At 43.0% G+C, this 18,492-nt stretch overlaps 1 protein-coding gene across 1 annotated transcript in view; it reads left to right on the top strand.

Annotated features, from left to right (window-relative positions):
- Plekhm1 (pleckstrin homology and RUN domain containing M1) overlaps positions 1–18,492 on the top strand; it is a 47,453-nt gene that overhangs the window by 9,302 nt on the left and 19,659 nt on the right. Inside the window, exons 3-6 of the mRNA XM_026408225.2 lie at positions 82–329; positions 2,072–2,698; positions 9,490–9,886; positions 16,041–16,311. Coding sequence (XP_026264010.2) covers positions 82–329; positions 2,072–2,698; positions 9,490–9,886; positions 16,041–16,311 — 1,543 coding nt within the window. The remainder of the gene's footprint in view (positions 1–81; positions 330–2,071; positions 2,699–9,489; positions 9,887–16,040; positions 16,312–18,492) is intronic.

The following is an 18,492-nucleotide window of genomic DNA, read 5'->3' as shown; positions in this document are numbered from 1 at the left end:
GCAAGTGGCTGAGGGTTATATTCCAGGGGCACTCCACAGGATTCTCTTCTAATGGCTTATCTTCTGTTTGGCACTACCTAGGTCATCAAGAAGAAGCTGGTGGGTTCTGTGAAGGCATTGCAGAAGCAGTATGTGTCCCTGGACACAGTGGTCACTAGTGAAGATGGAGATGCCAACACCATGTGCAGTGCCTTGGAGGCTGTGTTTATCCATGGCCTTCATGCCAAGCACATCCGCGCGGAGGCTGGAGGGAAAAGGAAGAAAAGTGCCCACCAGAAGCCTCTGCCTCAGCCTGTCTTCTGGCCCCTCCTGAAAGCTGTCACCCACAAGTGAGATCAGCTGGAGAGGTTTTCTTAGGGGAGGAGCTTCAGAGTGTGGGATGCTAGTTTTATCCTCTCCCTGTCTTCTAGAGTAGAGATGGGGTGAGAGAAGCCTGGAGAGTGTCTAGAGAAGGTTTATCACCAGACCTAGCTTCCCAGACAGACCCTAGACCTGAGACTCTGAGAGTCTCAGCCCTTGGCAAGAGTCAGTGGTCCTGGCACCCCAGGGCCAATGACATTTTGACCATGTATGGCAGAGTCAGGCAGTTAAAACTAAGATATTATTCTGTGGCCCTTTATAGAAAAAGTTGCTCTATCTTCAAATATTTTAACATCTGTGTTCTAAATATTATACTCATAATGAGGTATGGGTTTTTATTGTTTGTTTTATCAAGAACTAGAATGCAAGTAGAACATCTGAATGTTCACTTGAGTCATGTGTCTCTGACCTTGTCTCTAATTGCTGGGACTTTTGAGCAAGTGGCTGGCATAGTGCCTCTAAAAGCTGTTCAATGCCACCTTTAGCCCAAGGTGCCTTATTAGTCTCTGAGCTTCCTTTCCCCGCCTACTGACACTGTCCTATCTCAGGTTTTTAACCTCTCTCCTGGGCAGCAATGGCTTTAATTGTCCCTATTATCTCATTGTGTCTTTCCTTAAGTCATCAGCTGCTTAACACTTACTGAGCTTAAACTAGCTACAACTCAGCCACCAAGTCCAGTGGTCTGCACTCCCCCACGGGAGACACACACAGGCATTGTAGTCTCACAGAGGGGCATTTATGTCAGACCAATGGATTTGGGAGCTGAGTTTCTCATATCAGTTTCTGATCTCCTTATCCAGAGCAATCTATCCTAAAGCAGTCCTCATAGGTGTGGGCAGGTCACTTTCCTATACAGAAACCTGTAGCTCCCAAATGCTGCCCTAGAGTCTAGTTCACTAAATTGGGGCCCCTGAATCTACCTACATCCTGGTAAGCTCCCCAAGGGCTTCTGTGCAGCTAGTTGTGGGAAACTTTGCTTTACGTGGCCTTATCAGTTTTTACTCAAGACCTTCCATTGCCTGATTTCATAACCAAATCAATCCCTCTCCCTCCACTTGTTGTAATTAGAGTGCTCACATGCCTGTTACAGGTCTGTTGTTTTCCTACCACTTGTGCCCTTTTTCTGTGCATCCATTTTGCCTAGAAGTTTCTCTATCTCTGCTTCTTGAAAGTCCTTGGTTCTAGCTTAGATACTTTCTTTTCTGTGGCATTTTTCTTACAACAACCCAGAAACTATGGTCTGACCTCCCACGACAACTTCTTCAACTAAAGGGCTCATGTCCATGTGCCTGTGAACAGCAGTTACTTAGGGCTAGGAGAGTAACTCAATGGTAGAGTGCTTGCCTGACACACACAAGGCCCTGGGTTTGTTCCCGAGCACCACAAAAACATAAAGGCAGTTACTTCACCCTGTTTCTTTTCAGTTCCAAAAACTTGAGGGCTTAGCACACATGCTTGGATAAGCAGATGATTTTATAGATTCTAGGGATGGTTATATTGAACATGGCAATTATCTTTCATGACACCAACAAGAAGTCAGGAGTTATAGCTTAGTGTTTCTATATTCCCTTTAAAACATATTATCCAAGTATTTTTTATTCCTATAATATTTGCAGTAGTTATGATGGATTCTTGCTAACCAGTGGGTAAAATGACATCTCAATGGTTTGAGAAAATTTCTTGAAATAAGTAATCCTCTTCCCCATGCCAGACACATCATCTCAGAATTGGAGCACCTGGTCTTCGTCAACACAGATGTGGGCCGCTGCCGGGCCTGGCTGCGGCTGGCCCTCAACGACGGCCTGATGGAGTGCTACCTGAAACTGCTGCTACAGGAGCAGGCCCGACTGTGCGAGTACTATCAGCCCACAGCCCTGCTTCGAGACGCTGAGGAGGGCGAGTTCCTCCTTAGTTTCCTGCAGGGACTAACATCCTTGTCCTTTGAACTGTCCTATAAATCTGCCATCTTAAATGAATGGACACTCACCCCATTGGCCCTCTCTGGGCTTTGCCCACTCTCTGAGCTTGACCCTCACACTACCTCTGGTGCAGAACTACAGCGGAAGGAGTCTCTGGATTCAATTTCCCATTCCTCAGGCTCAGAGGACATCGAAGTCCAGCACTCGGGTCATAAGATCCGGCGGAATAGGAAGCTCACTGCCTCCTCCCTCAGCCTGGATACAGCCAGTTCATCCCAGCTGTCCTGCAGCCTAAACTCCGATAGCTGCCTACTTCAAGAGAATGGCTTCAAGAGTCCAGACCGTTCTGAGGAACCCATGTCCTACGATTCAGACTTGGGCACAGCAAATGCTGATGATTCCGACCCGTCTCTACAAGAGTGAGTGCCCTTCCCATAGCCCTGCCCTCTCCACCTCCCACTTTTCTCTCTTCTTTCTGATCACATGTGATTTTCTGTCACTGAACTCTGTCAAGGTATAAAGGCATGGCTCTTAGATATAGAAAGGCTCAGAGCTGGTACAAAACTCCAGCTTTGCTTCTGGGCCACCTTTAACAAGTCACTTAGTATCTCTGAGGTTTAGTGTAAAATATGTTTAATGGTTTAGAGAATATGTGCAATTTCTAGCAAATACAATGAAGCATAATGCATAGGAATGTAACTTCATAGAGACTTCCTAGAGGACACAAAACCCAGGACAACAGGGATAAGCAAGGAAGTGTGTGGAAAAGTGTCTGATTCACTTGACCTTAGAGGGAGCCGGGGCACAACCTTCTTCAGCCACCTTTTTTCTTCTTCTCTCTTTTAGCTCAGACCAGGGGTGGTCTGAGCTACATCCCAACCCTTTTTTATTTTTTATTTTTTTAGACAAGTTCTCACTAAATTGCTGAGGCGGGCCTTGAACTCGCCATCCTTACCTCAGCTTCCCAAGTCACTGGGATTACAGGTGTGCACCACCATGTCAACCTTTTTTTTTTTTTGGTACAGGAGATTGAATCCAGAGATGCTCTACCACTGAGCCACCTCCTAGTCTTTTTTATTTTTTTATTTTGAGACAGGGTCTCATTAAGTTGCATAGGGATTCGCTGAGTTGCTGAGGCCAGCTCAAGTGATACTGGTGCCCCAGCCTCCTGAGCCACTGAGACTACTGGCGTGTGCCACCACGCCCAGCTAAAGTTTTTTTTTTTTTTTAATTATTTTATGGCAAAAGAAATCTAAACCATATACAGTGAAAATTATTTTCCTTCTCCGTCCTGCATCTATCCTGTTCTTCTTCCTCATTTATTAATAAATTGTTGATTTGTTGCATATTCTTCCAAAGTTTCTAAATGCATCTGTAACAAATAATAGTATGCAAATTTTTAAAATATCTTCCTTATTTCTTATCCCCTTTTCCACAAAAGGAAGTATGTTTTTCTATCCTTGTTTTAGAGATCTTTTCCTATCAGATTGTGTTCATTCTTTTTTCTATCATATGTTTTTCCATTGCTTGAATATATATTAGTTTATTTTATCAGCCCTATATTTAATGGACATTGGAGTTTAGTATTTCCATAAATAATCTTGTATTTGTGGTCTTTTAGTTTTATGTAAATATCTCAGTTCAGTAAACTCCTAGAGGCAAAATTGCTGAGCCAAAGGATGAATTAATATGTGCTTTTCAGGCACTGCCTATTTATACTCTACCAGAGGTATAGCCTTATCCTCTTACCTTGCCACAAGTTATTATCAAACTTGTGGATATCTGCTCATTTAATAGATGAAAATGTAGACCTTATATTGAGTCTCCCTTAGGTAAGCCTGTGTTCCATCTGCCTGATCTAGGACCTTTTCTCACTCCTGCTGCCCACCCTGACCTTGATTCAGGTCCTTCCAGGGTTCCCACCCAGTGCGGAAATAGCACTGGAGTTAGGTGGTGTGTGGACTAGTTTGCAGTCCTGTTCTGCCACTTACAAGTCCAGTAATGTCAGGCACGCTGCTGACTCTTGCTGAAGCTCTGTTTCTTCATCTTTAAGATGGAGATTCTCTTACACATGGCTGTTTGAGAATCAAGTCAGATGCCTGTTGGTGAGCAACACAGGTGAGACTGTATGGTTGGTTCCAGAGACAGCTTCTGAGCACTGAGCCTGTGAGATGGAGCTTCCTGATGTCAAATGGATAGGGAATGTTGGGGAGGAACAGTCTCTACCACATGATGTAGGTCTGCTCACCTGTCTCAGCTCTTTTTGTGTCTCTGCCTTCTCCACAGACCATCCTGCTTTGCTATGTCATATACCTGGTCTTTATCTTTCATGAATCTTATGATTGGAAAATTCCAACTTGAGGTCATTGAATCAGTAACCATCCACCCTGTGTGAGACTCATTGTCTTGGGTTTTATGGGGAAACTCAAGGGACAAGGGTCAGAATGTATAGACAAACACTGGACAGTGAGGTGAACCCCTGACAAACATTAAACACACAGATGCACAAATGCATGTCTAACACCATCATTCTTAGAGCTTGGCCTTGAAGTAAGTATTTGAACATCCACAGAGATCAGCACTTCTTAGATATAAGTGTCTCACCAGCACTTAAGGGTTTACTTATGCCGGATTTAATGGCACAAGCCTGTAATCCCAGCGGCTTGGGAGGCTGAGGCAAGAGAATCCCAAGTGCAAAGGCAGCCTCAACAATGGTGAGGTGCTAAGCAACTTAGTGATTACCTGTCCTAAAATTAAAAATAAAAAGGGCTAAAGATGTGGCTTAGTGGTAAAATGCCCCTGGGTTCAGTTCCCAGTACCAAAAATCAAAACAACCACCACCAAAATAAATAAATAAATTTAAAAACTGCTGCAAAAGCTTTGTTAATATTTGTCAGATGTTATTGTCGTGAATCTTTCCCTTGGGGGAAATGGTTCTCAGTATATGCAGCCCACCTCTGTGCTTATTTCAGTGGCCCTTGCCTGTCAAAACAGTACCATGTTCCACCAACACAAGACATTTGGCAGTACTGCTTTGTAAGGTGGTTCTCCAGGCCATGTTTTTTAATTACTGCACACATGTATAAGCATATGTATATGCACACGTGCGTACACACACACACACACACACACACACACACAAATCACATACTCTTTTTTTTTAAACCAGGAGTACTTAACAACTGAGACACATCCCTCCTCTTTTTTTTTTTAATTGTATAACTCTATTTATTTATTTTTATGTGGTGCTGAGGATTAAACCCAGTGCTTCACATATGCTAGACAAGCACCCTACCACTGAGCCACAACCCCTTTTTATATTTTATTTTGAGACAGGCTAAGTTGCTTAGGACCTCACTAAATTGTTGAGGCTGCCTTTGAACTTGAGATCCTTCTGCTTCAGCCTCTCAAGAAGCTGGGATTACAGATGTGTACCTCTATGCCCAGCTGACACATAGTCTATAAAAAATTGCTTTCTAAAATAAAGCACATTTAAATTAAAAAAAATTTTTTTTTTAGTTATAGATGGACATGATGCCTTTATTTTGTTGTTTTTTTAATGTGATGCTGAAGGTCTAACCCAGTGTCTCACACATACTAGGCAAGTGCTCTACCACTGAGCCATAACCCCAGCCTTAAAAATTTTTTTTAATTAAAAGTTTCTGGAAATTGGTGCCCAGAGCCAAATAGAAATGGAAGGACTGTAGCCATTTTGGTTGCAATTTTTTCACAATTCTTCAAAAATTTCTTTTCTTTTACTTTTCATTCAAAATCTCATCTCTAGGTAGCAGTTTTTTTCCGCTTGATGCACGTGTCTCTCTTATATTCTCTGGCCCTGAAGATTGGTGAAACTGAACTTGCTTTCATCTTGACCATGGTTTTGATTCAGTGGAAACTGATTTATCATACAAGTTTCCTGCTATCTTTAGGCATTTCACTCATTTATTCTAATACCCCTAGTCTACTTTGTCATTAAAATTTTTCTTACATTAGGATTCATTAATTGATAATCATTTTATAGTGCTAACAAGTATTTTCATAATTTGACTTTTTTTCTCTAAATGTTTATATTTGTGTACATGGAGGCTAAGCAATCTTATCAGTGATAAAAGTAACTACGAAAAAATTGAGGTTAACATTTATTTAGTACTTACTTTGTGCCAGACACTCTGCTAAGCATTTTGCCTACATTATCTCTTTAGTCTTTGTCACAGTCATAAAAAGTGGGTGCTATTATCAGTCCTGCTATGCAGATAAACGAATTAAAGTTGAGGAGCTGAAAGAACAGCAGTGTACTAAGTGAGACCACATAGACTCAGGAGCCTGCTCTTAATCATTCACTACACCATCTTCCAGGTGCCCGTGGGCAACTGGGACCTTACAAGGCGGATTTGCCAAAACCCTGCCTCCCTGCCTCATTGCAGAAGTGGCTCCATTCTGTCCCAGTGGTATGGACACGTACAGTTGTTAGCAAATTTACTTTCCTTCTCTGCCTGTAGAAGCCCTTTGTTTCCAGAACTCAGCACTCCCCACTCCTGCAAGATGCACTCTTGAATTTTCATTGATCTGTTTTTAGAATGAGACCTTAGAGCAAGAAACAGCACCTGCCCACTTTCCCTTCACCCCCAACCATTCCTCAAACACCTTTCCACCTCTCTCTGATTGGTTATCCATTTTTCTTATTGCGATAGACTTCACATACCACAAGATTCACCTTTTAAAGAGAATATAGTTCAGTGGTATTTTGTATGTTCACCAGGTTGTGCACCATCATTACCATCTAATTCAAGACCAATATCACCACCCCAAAGGGAAGCCCCTGACAAGTACCATGGATTGCCAATTCTGGACATTTCATATAAATGGAATCATATAATATGTGGCTTTTTTTTTCAACTTAGTATAATGTTTTCAGAATCCATCCATTTTATAACACATATCATGCCTAAATAATACTCCAGTATATGTATCTGTTCATCCATTCATCAGCTAATGGACATTTTCCCCCACACATTTTGGCTATTTTGGGTAATGTTTCTTTGAACATTCATATCCAAGTTTTTGTGTGAACATATTTTTATGCCTATTAGACATATACCCAGGGATAGAATTGCTGGGTCACATGTAACTCTATGATTAACCTTTTGAGGAACTACCAAACTCTTTCTACAGTAGCTGCACTGTTTTACATTCTCACAACTAATATGAGTTAATTTCATCACGTCTTTACTAGTCTTATTATTCTCTTTGAATATAACCATCATAATGGGTATAAAGTAGTATCTCATTATGGTTTTGATTTGCTTTTCCCTGAAAGCCAATGATATCGAATACCTTTCATGTACTTATTGTCATTTGTTATCTTTCTTGGAGAAAAGTCCATTCGTATCCTTTTTCCATTTTAAAATTTGATTGTCTTTTATTATTGAGTTGTAAGAATTGCTTATATATTTGGATATTAGACTTTTATGTATGATCTGCAAATATTTTCTCTCATTCTGTGTGTTGTCATTATGCTTTATTTTTTTTATTTTTTATCAGTGCTAGGGATGGAATCCAGACCTTGTACATGGTAGGCAAGGGCTCTACCAAGCTATATATCCAAGCCCCTCACTTTTTTGATAGATCATTAGGAACACAAAAGTTTTTAATTTTGAGGTAATCCAATTTATCTATATTAATCACTGAGGCTTAGATGTCACATCTGAGAAACCATTACCTAATCCAAAGACACAAAATTTATGCCTTATTTATTTGTTTAATTAATTTATTTGTTGAGACAGGATCTCACCATGTTGCTCAGACTGGCCTCAAACTCAAAATCCTCCTGTTTCAGCCTCCCAAGTAACTAGGATTACAGGCATACATCATTGCACCCAACTATACCTATATCTTCTTCTAAGCTTTAGCTTTCTTTTATAGCTTTAGCTCTTACATTTAGGTCTTTGATTCATTGTGAGTTAATTTGTGAGATCACATTCAAACTTTATTCTTTTTGCATGTGTCTGTTCACTGATTTCCAGCACCATTTGTTGAAAATACTGTTCTTTCCCCCATTGAAATGTCTTGGTGTCCATGTTGAAAGTCAGTTGCTCGTAAGTATATGGGTTGGTCTCCTAATTCTGACTATCTGTCTTGGAATGTTTTGAGTTAGGATGGCATAGGAAAGAGCACAGCTCAGTGGGAAGACAAGCAGGTAAGCAACCTGGGTGCTAAAATCCTCATGTCTGTCAGGCCCAATTAAGGGGCGTTTAACATCTTCTGAACCCAGTTTAAGTAGATGTGTGCAGATTTTGGACTGCAAACAACCTTGTTACCATCTAAGGCAAACTCTGCTGATTTTATAAGCCGAAGAGAAAACAGCAAATAGGTTTATTTTAGAAAACAAACTTGGATTCTCAGAAACCACAGGCGAGGGAGGAGCAGTCACTAGCCAGGGCACATTCCAGAAGGCTCAGAAATATGTTTTGTGCAGTATACATGGATACTGTGACAGTAACATTGACTCCCTGTGGCCCCAGAAAGCGCCTCAGAGACAAGGAGTGGCAGTCCCACAGGAGCATGAAGAGATACACCCTGTGTACACTTGTACACACCCTTCTACTCTTGGTGTACACTGGGCTCAACTTCTGGGGACATGAGGTTTCTGTGATCCCACACCCAGTCCAGCTCTGAGGGGAATTAACCCTTGCACCTCATTCCCTCCCTGCTGCCCTGGTGACTATCACAAGACAAAGTATAACCTCATCTCACCCAGTCCCTGTCCCAGCAGTCTTGGTGTCTCTTCTGCTTTGCTGATGGGGATCCCCACTGTAGACACCATCTGTCCTGGAGTCTCTGTCACAGACAGTGTTGGGGAAACAATTGCCCACACAACCATTTGTTTGAGCAGACTCTCAGAAAGGCAGTTCGTTCCATGTGCAAGTGTTCATTTGTACCCTGTGAACATTTTGCCTGAGATCCTGACTACACAGCTCACCTGACCATCTGGTATGACTAAGCCCTGACCAGGGACAACCTTTGTGGGGTATGTCTAGAGGGCTGTGTGGGGCTGGGGGCTGGGGAGTGCAATGGGTATTGAAGAGAGTGTTGTTTTATTTGGTTGTTTAAATCACAGAACAGCATTTTTCCATTCTTACCACTGTCCCAGTAGCCTTAGGCCTTCTATCCATCATCTTATACACAGATTTCTTTGTTTAAAAACTTCTAGGGTATTGTCAGAATTCAGCAAAGCCCAGGTAAACTCTGTGCCAACCAATGGACTAAGCCAAAAGACGGAGATCCCCACGCCACAGGCCTCACTCTCCCTGGCCACGCGTACACACCTAGACTTTGATGTGCCTGCAGAATCCCTTGCTGCCCAAGCATCTTCTGGGAGCCCAGATGGTGGTCACAAGCAGGAATCACTTTCCCAGGCATCTGACATCCCAGATGTGCAGCAACCAGATGTTGCCCAAGCTGAACATATGGGGAGCACTTCAGACCAGCAGCCCTCTAGTGCTACGAAAGAGACAGACGCAGCAGTCAGCCACAGGAGTGCCCAGCAGAAGGCCCTGGAGGATGGTACAGTTGGACTGAAGCTTGTGGTTTCCTCCCCCACCAGCCCGGTGAGTGGTGCAGGATTTGGGGAAGTCCTGGGGAAATGATTCAGAGCAGAAGCAGGGTTTCCCCAGCTAATGACCCTGAGTCTCTGCCTTCTCCCCATTAACCTCCCTCTCCTGCCTGCAGTAGTGTTAATAGCATGGAAATGATGAGCTAGTGTTTCTTGGGCTGTGAGGAGTGGAGATGAGCCAGGTGCTGTGCCAATCACTTCCCATGTATGTACCTCTTGTAGCTTCACATCAACTCTGTGAAGAAGGTAATCCCTACCTGGTCACAGTCTCTCCTCTTAACCACTACCACTCACCAGCTTAAGGCCTTAGGCAGGTGACTTTGCATCTCTGAGCCTTAGTTTCCTCCTTAGTATTTATTATCATTAAATTAATATTTTTATAAAATACCAGGCTTTGAAAAATACACATTTTTCCTTGACCCAGGTTTTAGAACTACATGGTCCAATGTGGCAGTCCATGTGGCTGTTGGGCACTTGAAATATGACCAGTCCAAACTGAGATATGCTATATAAAATAAGCACTGTATTTTGACAACTTAGTGTGAAAAAGATAAAAGAATAAAAACCTTTCAATATTTTTTGTGATGCTAGGGATTGGAGGCAAGCACCAACTGAGCTATCTCCCCAGCCCTCAGTAATTTTTATTTTTATGAGTTTTTTTATTGATTCCATGTTAAAATGAAAAGATTTTGGGCATATTGGACTAAATAAGATAGATTAAAATTCACCTGTTTCTTTTTACCTTTTAAATTTTTTTTTTTTTTTTTTTTTTTTTTTTTTAGTGTTAAATGAACCTTTATCTTATTTTAATGTGGAGCTAAGGATCAAACCCAGTGCCTTCCACATGCGAGGCAAGCACTCTACCACTGAGCTATGCCCCTAACTCTCTTTTTGCCTTTTTTTATATGCCTACTAGAACATTTAACATTATACATGTGGCCCACACTGTTTTTCTAGTAGATAGCACTGGCCAGTAAGATTTGTTAGGAACCTTAGGAGAGACAGCCCTAAAGCCTCTCCTTGAGAGTGCTGTAGGCCGAGAGGCTTTAGGACTGCTGGCCCAATGAAGCACCTGTCAATCTGTGCACTAGAGCTCCTTAGCCTTTTACACTTGTTCCTGTGGCCTTTGACATTTCCCAAAGTTATTGACTTTTATTGAGTGTTTGCAGGAAGGTATGTGCGTGGTATCTGCCCTTTCTATGACTCAAGTCCCAGCTACCTAACAGGGCAGGGTGAGCGAAGGCAGCTGCTCTGGAATGCCTCTGGAGACCTATAGAGGAAGAGGGAGAGAGGCCACAGTGAAAGAGAGAAAATGAACCCCTTTGTAGGTGTGAGTTTCTCTGATGACTCTCTCTGGCCTTTACAGTTGAACTATACCATGGAGGGCAAAAGAGAGTCGTGAGAAACAGAGGCAGAAATTAGAAAACCCCAAGTTTATCCCAGCTGCCATCTGGGGCTCAGGTTGGGATGTGGTCTTGCTTTTTCAGCTCTATCCGTGCTTATTTCTCCCTGGGTATTAGCTTCTAGATCATATGACTCAGGTTGGGGTCAGGGCCATGAAGCCTAGAGAGGCACTTCTCCCGCTTCCTAACAGCCTTATTTGAAATACAATTAATCAAAGTATAATTCAGTGGGTTTTAGTGTATTCATAAGATTGTGTATATTCATGATGGAGGGGTTACTGGCAGTTGAACCTGGGGCACTTTACCACTGAGCTAAACCCCAGTCCTTTCTATCTTTTATTTTGAGACAGGGTCTCGCTAAGCTGCTAGGGGGTCTCACTACATATTCACACATTATTGAATATGACTATATAAATCATATAACTATAAATGTGAGCTAGATTCTCTGTATTTACTATCCTGAAAATGGCTTTGGATGTACTTCTGGAAGATGAATGTTATGGGCCCCTAAAGGTTGTGCAAGGTGACTGCCAAGCCATGCTGAAGGTTATGCTGAGCCGTGCCCTGCATGCCTGTTCCTGAGTTCCTTATCTTTCTGTGCTTCCATGCTTATTATTTGAGCAAAAATGTTTCGAGGAATGTTGGGGGTCAATGTCAAGTTTTATAGCCCTCAGAGCCATTCAGCTTTTCTTTTAAAAATGTTTAGTTTTTCATTAATTCAACAGAAAGCATCTACTATGAGCCAAGCACCATGGTGGATGCTAGGGATACAGAGATGAAACAGGACAGACAAGATCCCTACCCTTTGGGGACAGACACTAGATTAGACAAATGATGATCCACATCACAGTTACACTTGTGCTAAGTGCTGGGTAGGAAGGTGCAGAAAACTGGAAGCTACCCAGAGTGACTGTCTATGAGTTGGTCAAATCAATCCCCCATGGACCACCCACCTATGGCACAGTCATGGGTACAAAGTCCCTTTGCCTGTCATAATGAGGACAGCCTAGACAGAATGTCCAATCCTTTTGAAGGTGATCCAGAGACCCAGCATTGCATTCCTTAGCTAGATCTCTCTCTCTCTGGAACTTATCTATTGTGTACAGTGTCATCATGGTACCTGAGTAACTCAAGGTGGCATTCCTCTGTCTTGGGTCCCTGGTGGCAGGTGGTACTCTAATATAGTTATTGGGTCAGTAGTGATTCCCCTCACTATTAAAGGGGCAGGGAGCTGGCCAAATGTGAGCCCCTGAACCAACAGGCATAGTAAAGGAGAGAGAAAAGGGAACCCCTGTGTGATGGTTTTGCAGGCACATTTTCTCCCTCCCCACAGCACCTGCCAGGTGTGTTCTTTGATAGGGTTTTGCAGGACACATACTCTCAGTGCTTTTTCCAAGGAATCTGCTTCCCAAAGCTTTTCCCTGTTGTTTGAGAGAGCCAAAGGTTTTCTCTAGAGAACCTTTTCCTGGAGGCTGCTCTGTGGTCAGTGAACTAGGGTCTGCATATTTCCTAGTAGTCTCCCTCTCCTCAGTGGAGAGAGAAGCCCTCCCTATCCATGGTCATAACATTCACATTTGTTTCCATCCTTCCAGTTCCTTCAAACCACCTTTCTTATATTATACTAAAAACATTGGGACAGTCAAGATTTATTCCCCATCTTTTATGACCCTGTGCCATGTCCTTTAGTGGGAGATATCAAGAAAAATAGGACTGTTCAAACAAGGTGGGGTTAAGCATAGAATATCACTGGATTCATTAGGGGACCCTGGCCCATCTGGGACTGTGGGAGGAAGTGTGGGTTGAGAATCAATAAAGAAGCTTAAGGAGGAGGTGATGGATGATGTCTCCCATCAGGGCTATGAGCAGGGGCTACAGATGGTGGGAAGGATGTCACAAGTGTGTGAGAGGCTGCCAGGATAGCATCATGGTTTCAGGGAGCTGCTTCGGCCTGTTTTCCTCAGGGTCTTGATGTCAGAGGCAGTCTTTGTTAAGAATGCAGCATTGTACATGTTCCCCAGTAGCCATTGACAGATCTTCCCATCCCTGGCAGAGGACGCACCTGCCAATTCTGAGGGTCTGTGGAGGAGGCCTTGGGGGCCCAGTTCTGGGAGGTTCCCCAAGTGCCTGAATCAGATTTGCAGCTCTTGACTTAGGAGTCTTAGAGCATCTGAATGGATTAAACTGTGAAAACGTACCCTTCTGGGGCAGCCAGCCCCAGCCCAGCTCCTCTTCCCTGTCTACATAAGCAAGGAGGATGTCTTGATTTAGGGGTTGGAAATAGCAACATCAGGGTGAGGCTGATGGCACTTAACAAAACAGCTGGGCTGGTCCCACCCCTCGAGTGACTCATATCCTCTGTGTAGACAGCCACACAGGACAGCCCAGTCAGCTTCCTTGCCTCTGCTTTTGCATTTTTGGGCACAGAAGCAGGGAGGGCTTGAAATAGTGAAATAAAGGAACTGGAATTCATTCCCACTAGCCCACAGACCCCACACTTCTCTGACTTCCTCTGTTAGGTGAGCTTCAGACAGAGAGGGCACGCAGAGAGCACCGCAAAAGGGGCGGGGAAGGACCTGCCTGTGGTGGCATTCTAGGGCGGCCAAGGCAGAGGCAGGCACAGAACTGAGTCCTGTTCCCCACACCTCCCTCATCTCCAGCCCCATAAGCAGGGCAGAAAAACCAACATGCTCATGGGCAGCTGGCATCCACCTGCAAAGGGATCAAATTGCACTCCTTCCTTAGACCTAGCACAAAAATTAACACTGAGCATAGACCTAAATGTAAGAGCTAAAATTGTAAAGCTTTTAGTAGAAAGCGTAGGAGTAGATCTTCATGATGCTGGCTTTGGCGATGGTTTCTTAGTTACAACACCAGGAGCAGAGACAAAAGAAAAAAATAGGTAAATTGGACTTCATCAAAATTAAAAACTTTTGTGCTTCCAGAGGCACCATTAAGAAAGTGAAAAGAAAGCTGGGGTTGTGGCTCAGTGGCAGAGCACTTGTCTAGCACGGGTGAGGCTCTGGGTTCGATCCACAGCACCACATAAAAAATAAATAGATTAAAAAAAATAAAGATTAAATTAAAAAAAAAAGAAAGCGAAAGATTAGAATAAGTTATACTCAATGTATACATGATGTGTCAAAATACACTCTTTTGTCTACTGTCGTGTATACCTAAAAAGAACAAATTAAAGAAAGAAAGTGAAAAGACAGACAAAGAATGGGAGAGATCACTGGCGAATCATATAACTGGGTCAAGGTCTAGTTCCTAGAATGTTAAAGAACCCTTGCAGCCATGATAGGGTGCCATAAACCAGACAGCTTACAATAACAGAAATGTGTTCTTTGATAGCTCTGGAGGCTAGAAGTTTAAAATCCAGATGTCAGCAGGGTTGATTCCTTCTGGAGATTACAGTGAGGAATCTGTGCCATTCCTTTCTCTTCACTTCCAGTGTAGCCAGCAAACCTTGGTGTCGCTGAACTTGTAGACTCACCCTCCACCTTCCCCCGCATTCCCCCTCTGTGCTCTGTCTTCACTGGTGTTCTCCTCTGTGTGTGTCTTGCCTTCTCTTTGTATAAGGACATAACTCGTTTTGGATGAAGGGTCTACCCTACTCTAGTATGACTTCATCTTAACTAATTACATCTACATCTAAATAAAGATCACATTCTGAGGTGCTGGGGTTAAGAGCTCAACAAGTCTTTGCGGGGGAGGGGGGCCACAACTCAGCACTTAACAACAAAGATAAATTACTCAATTAAAAATGGCCAAAGGATTCAAATTGTTTTTTTTTCCCAAAGAAGATATATTAATACCACCCAACACATGAAAAGATGTTCAGTATCATTAGACATTAGGGAGGTGCAGATCAAAACAGCAATGAGAGAAAAAAAGAAAACTGCAATGAGATAGCCCTTCACACCCATCAGGATGGCTGTAATCAAGAAATAACAAACATTGGAGAGTTTATAGAGAAATTAGTTCCCTCATAAATTGTTGGTGGGAATGTAAAATTGTGTAGTCACTTTGGGAAATGGTTTAACAGGTCCTCAATATGTTAAACTTAGAGTTACATACAACCCCACAAATCCACTCCTAAGTATGTAGCCAAGAAGAGAGAAACCTGAATCCACACAAAAACATGTACATGGATTTTCATAGCAGTATTAATCACAATAGCCAAAAGTGGAAACATCCCAAATACCCATCAACTCATGAATGGATAAATAAAATGTGGTTCATCTATACAATTATTTGGCCATAAAAAAGAATTTGAATTTTCACATATACTTGGTGAAAACATTATGCTAAGAGAAAAAAGTCAGTCACAAAAGATCACACATTATATGATTCCTTTTCTATGAAATAGCCAGATTGTGTAAATCTATAAAACCAGAAAATAGATGAGTGGTTTCCCAGAGCCGGAATGGTCATGGGGAAATGAGGGTGCCTGCCAGTAGGTATGGGTTTCTTTTTGGTGTGATGAAAATGTTCTGAACTTAGATTAAGGGGATGGTTGCACAACTCTGGGAATATACCAAAATTATTGAATTATATACCCTTAAAAGTGGGTTCATTTTGGGCTGGGGATAGAGCTCAGTTAGTAGAGTGCTTGCCTCGCATGCACAAGGCCCTGGGTTCAATCCCCAGCACCACAAAAAAAAGTGGGGGGGCGTCATTTTATGGTATATAATTTTTTAAACCTTAAACATCAGACAATCTCTATCTTTACTTCTTTCTCAACAGAAAAGCAGAAACTGGATCTCTGAAGATGACTTCTACCGGCCTACCCAGGAGCAAGCCCCTGAGAGCACCGCAGATGGCTCCGGAGCTGGTGCTCGAGGGACTCCAGAGTCAAGGCCTGCTCTCCACAGGCATTTTTCTCAAGGACCAAGAAAGAGCTGCTCCCTGGGGGCATTAGACAAAGCATGTGTGCCTTCCCCAGGAAGCAGGAAAGCCAGGGCAGCACCAGCTCCGGAGCATAAGAACTTCCGGGTGGTGCACCGCAGGCAGATGGGTAGGTGGCTCGGCAGGGACCGTGCAGTTGTAAAGTCTTGTTTGCCATTATCCAATGGGTGGCGTGTTCTCCTAGAGAAACTTCATATCAGAATGTAATAAGAGGCATACTCGTGCTTAGTAATTCAGGAGAGCATTTTAGGAAAAGTACTGTCTTCTCTTATAAAATCTTATTGAGATAGTGTTAAAACCTATCTACAGAGAATTAAAATACTATTTCATATATTGAAACAGAAATACGCTCCCTGAAATTGCACTATAAAATTGAGAATTACAGAGGATTCTTGATTCCCTCTGTGCTCAGAGCACCCTGCACCTTGGAGGCCGAGGTGTTCTAACAGCTCCTTCTAAAAGCCTTATTTTAGATGGTTCATTTAACAAAGCTGGTGGGCTTTATCAGGTCTTGTATTTGTTTCTGTCCTCCATGTGCTATTTATTGTGAAGGTCCCACCCTATGAAATTCCAAAAAGCACTAAATAACCATAACCTAATTTTTCTGTAACCCTCAAAATGAGTTCCTTTTATAACAAACAAAATAATGGGGTCCTGGCATCAGTTTCTTCTCAGCTGAGAATTCTGTCAGGTCCATGGGGCTCTGGGTGGGAAGAGCCCTGGTCTCCATGTTGGCTTCTTTTGGGTTTGTCCCACCTGCTTTTGGCTGTGGTCTCTAATCATGTCTGAGAAGGTGTGCTTTTTTCTTTGTCTTTCTTTCTTTTTTTTTCTTTCTTTCTTTTTTTTTTCTTTTTCTTTCTTTCTTTCTTTTTTTTTTTTTTAGTGGTAGATGGACACAATATTTTTTTTATTTATTTTTATGTGGTACTGAGCATCAAACCCAGTTCCTCACACATACTAGGCAAGCGCTCTACCACTGAGCCACAACCCTTACCCCCAGTGGTATGCTTCTTACATAGGATATCCATGGGGTCAGGAAATCCTATGCAGTACAAATCTCCAGGCTGGGGGATATTGGACCCCTCCTTATAATGTAGCAGACTCCAGAGGAGCAAGGAGCATTGAGCAGTGTGGGTCACAGGCCTTCATTCCTTTGTTCATTGAGCAGGTATTCGTTGGTGTCTCTAATGTGCCAGGCAGTATTCTAGATGTGTAGGACACAGGGGGAAGCATATGGGACTTGGATTCTGGCAGAGGGATCCAGGAAATAAAAAAAAAAACTGTCAAGTAATCATAGAGAGTGGTTAGGTGGTGATTAGAGCCCTAGAAAATAAGGAGTCAAGGAGTGCCAGGCTAGAGGGTAGCCAGAGCACCCTCACAAATAGGGTGACATGTGAGGTCATGGGAAGGGAGAAGGGAAGGAGGCATGAGGTCATCCGTGTGTTTCAAACTGTGAGAAAAATGCAAATCCTGTGCCAAGAACATGCTTAACATGTTCAGGGGACAGTGGTGACCAGAGCAACTGGCGCAGAGTGGGGAGGGGTGGTGAGAGATGAGGTCAGTGGCATGGAGGCCTATGGACCATGAAAGGTAGGTAGGCATTTGTTCTGGGGACAGAATGGCAGAGGGACATGTTCTAGCTTATCTTTTAAACTAATCATTCCAGCTCCTATACTGAAGGACAGCAGGGGATGCCAAACCAGTCAGGGGACTGTCGTCATAATCCAAGAAAGAGATGACAGTGGCCTGAGCTGTGAGGTAGTAGAGGTGGGGGAGAAGCAGGGGACTATTAGATATGTAATGAAGCTCAGAGGATTTGCTGAAGAGGATTTGCTGAAGGTTTGGATATAAGGTGAAAAAGAAAAATCTGGGATAACTCTATGGTTTTTAGCCTAGGAAACTAGAAGGATGAAGTTCTCCATTTTATGAGATAAAGAACATTAGGGAAGAAGCAGTTTTGCAGCAAGAAAATTAGGAATTCATTTTTGGCATGTCAGCTTTAAGACATCTATTAGACATATGTGGAGCAGGTGGATGTATTAAAGTTCATGGGTGAAGTCCAGGCTAGAGGAAAAAAGGGGGCAGGGTCTGCTGGCATAAAGCCCTGAGAGCAGGTAAGCTCAGCTAGGGAGTGGGTATCCACAGAGCAGACAGGGACCCAGGGCTGAGCCCCAGAGTGCTCCAGCCCTGAGAGGTCCGGGAGCTGAGGAGATAAAGGGTCAGGTACGGCCTCCAGGGAGGCCTTAGGTTTGGCCACAAGGAGGGTATTGGTGGCCTTCCCAGGAGTAGT

The sequence above is a fragment of the Urocitellus parryii genome, chromosome 7, assembly GCF_045843805.1.
Source record: "Urocitellus parryii isolate mUroPar1 chromosome 7, mUroPar1.hap1, whole genome shotgun sequence".
Taxonomy (NCBI): Eukaryota; Metazoa; Chordata; class Mammalia; order Rodentia; family Sciuridae; genus Urocitellus; species Urocitellus parryii.
Note: the sequence above shows the minus strand (reverse complement) of the source record. Positions and strands in the feature narration are given on the sequence as shown.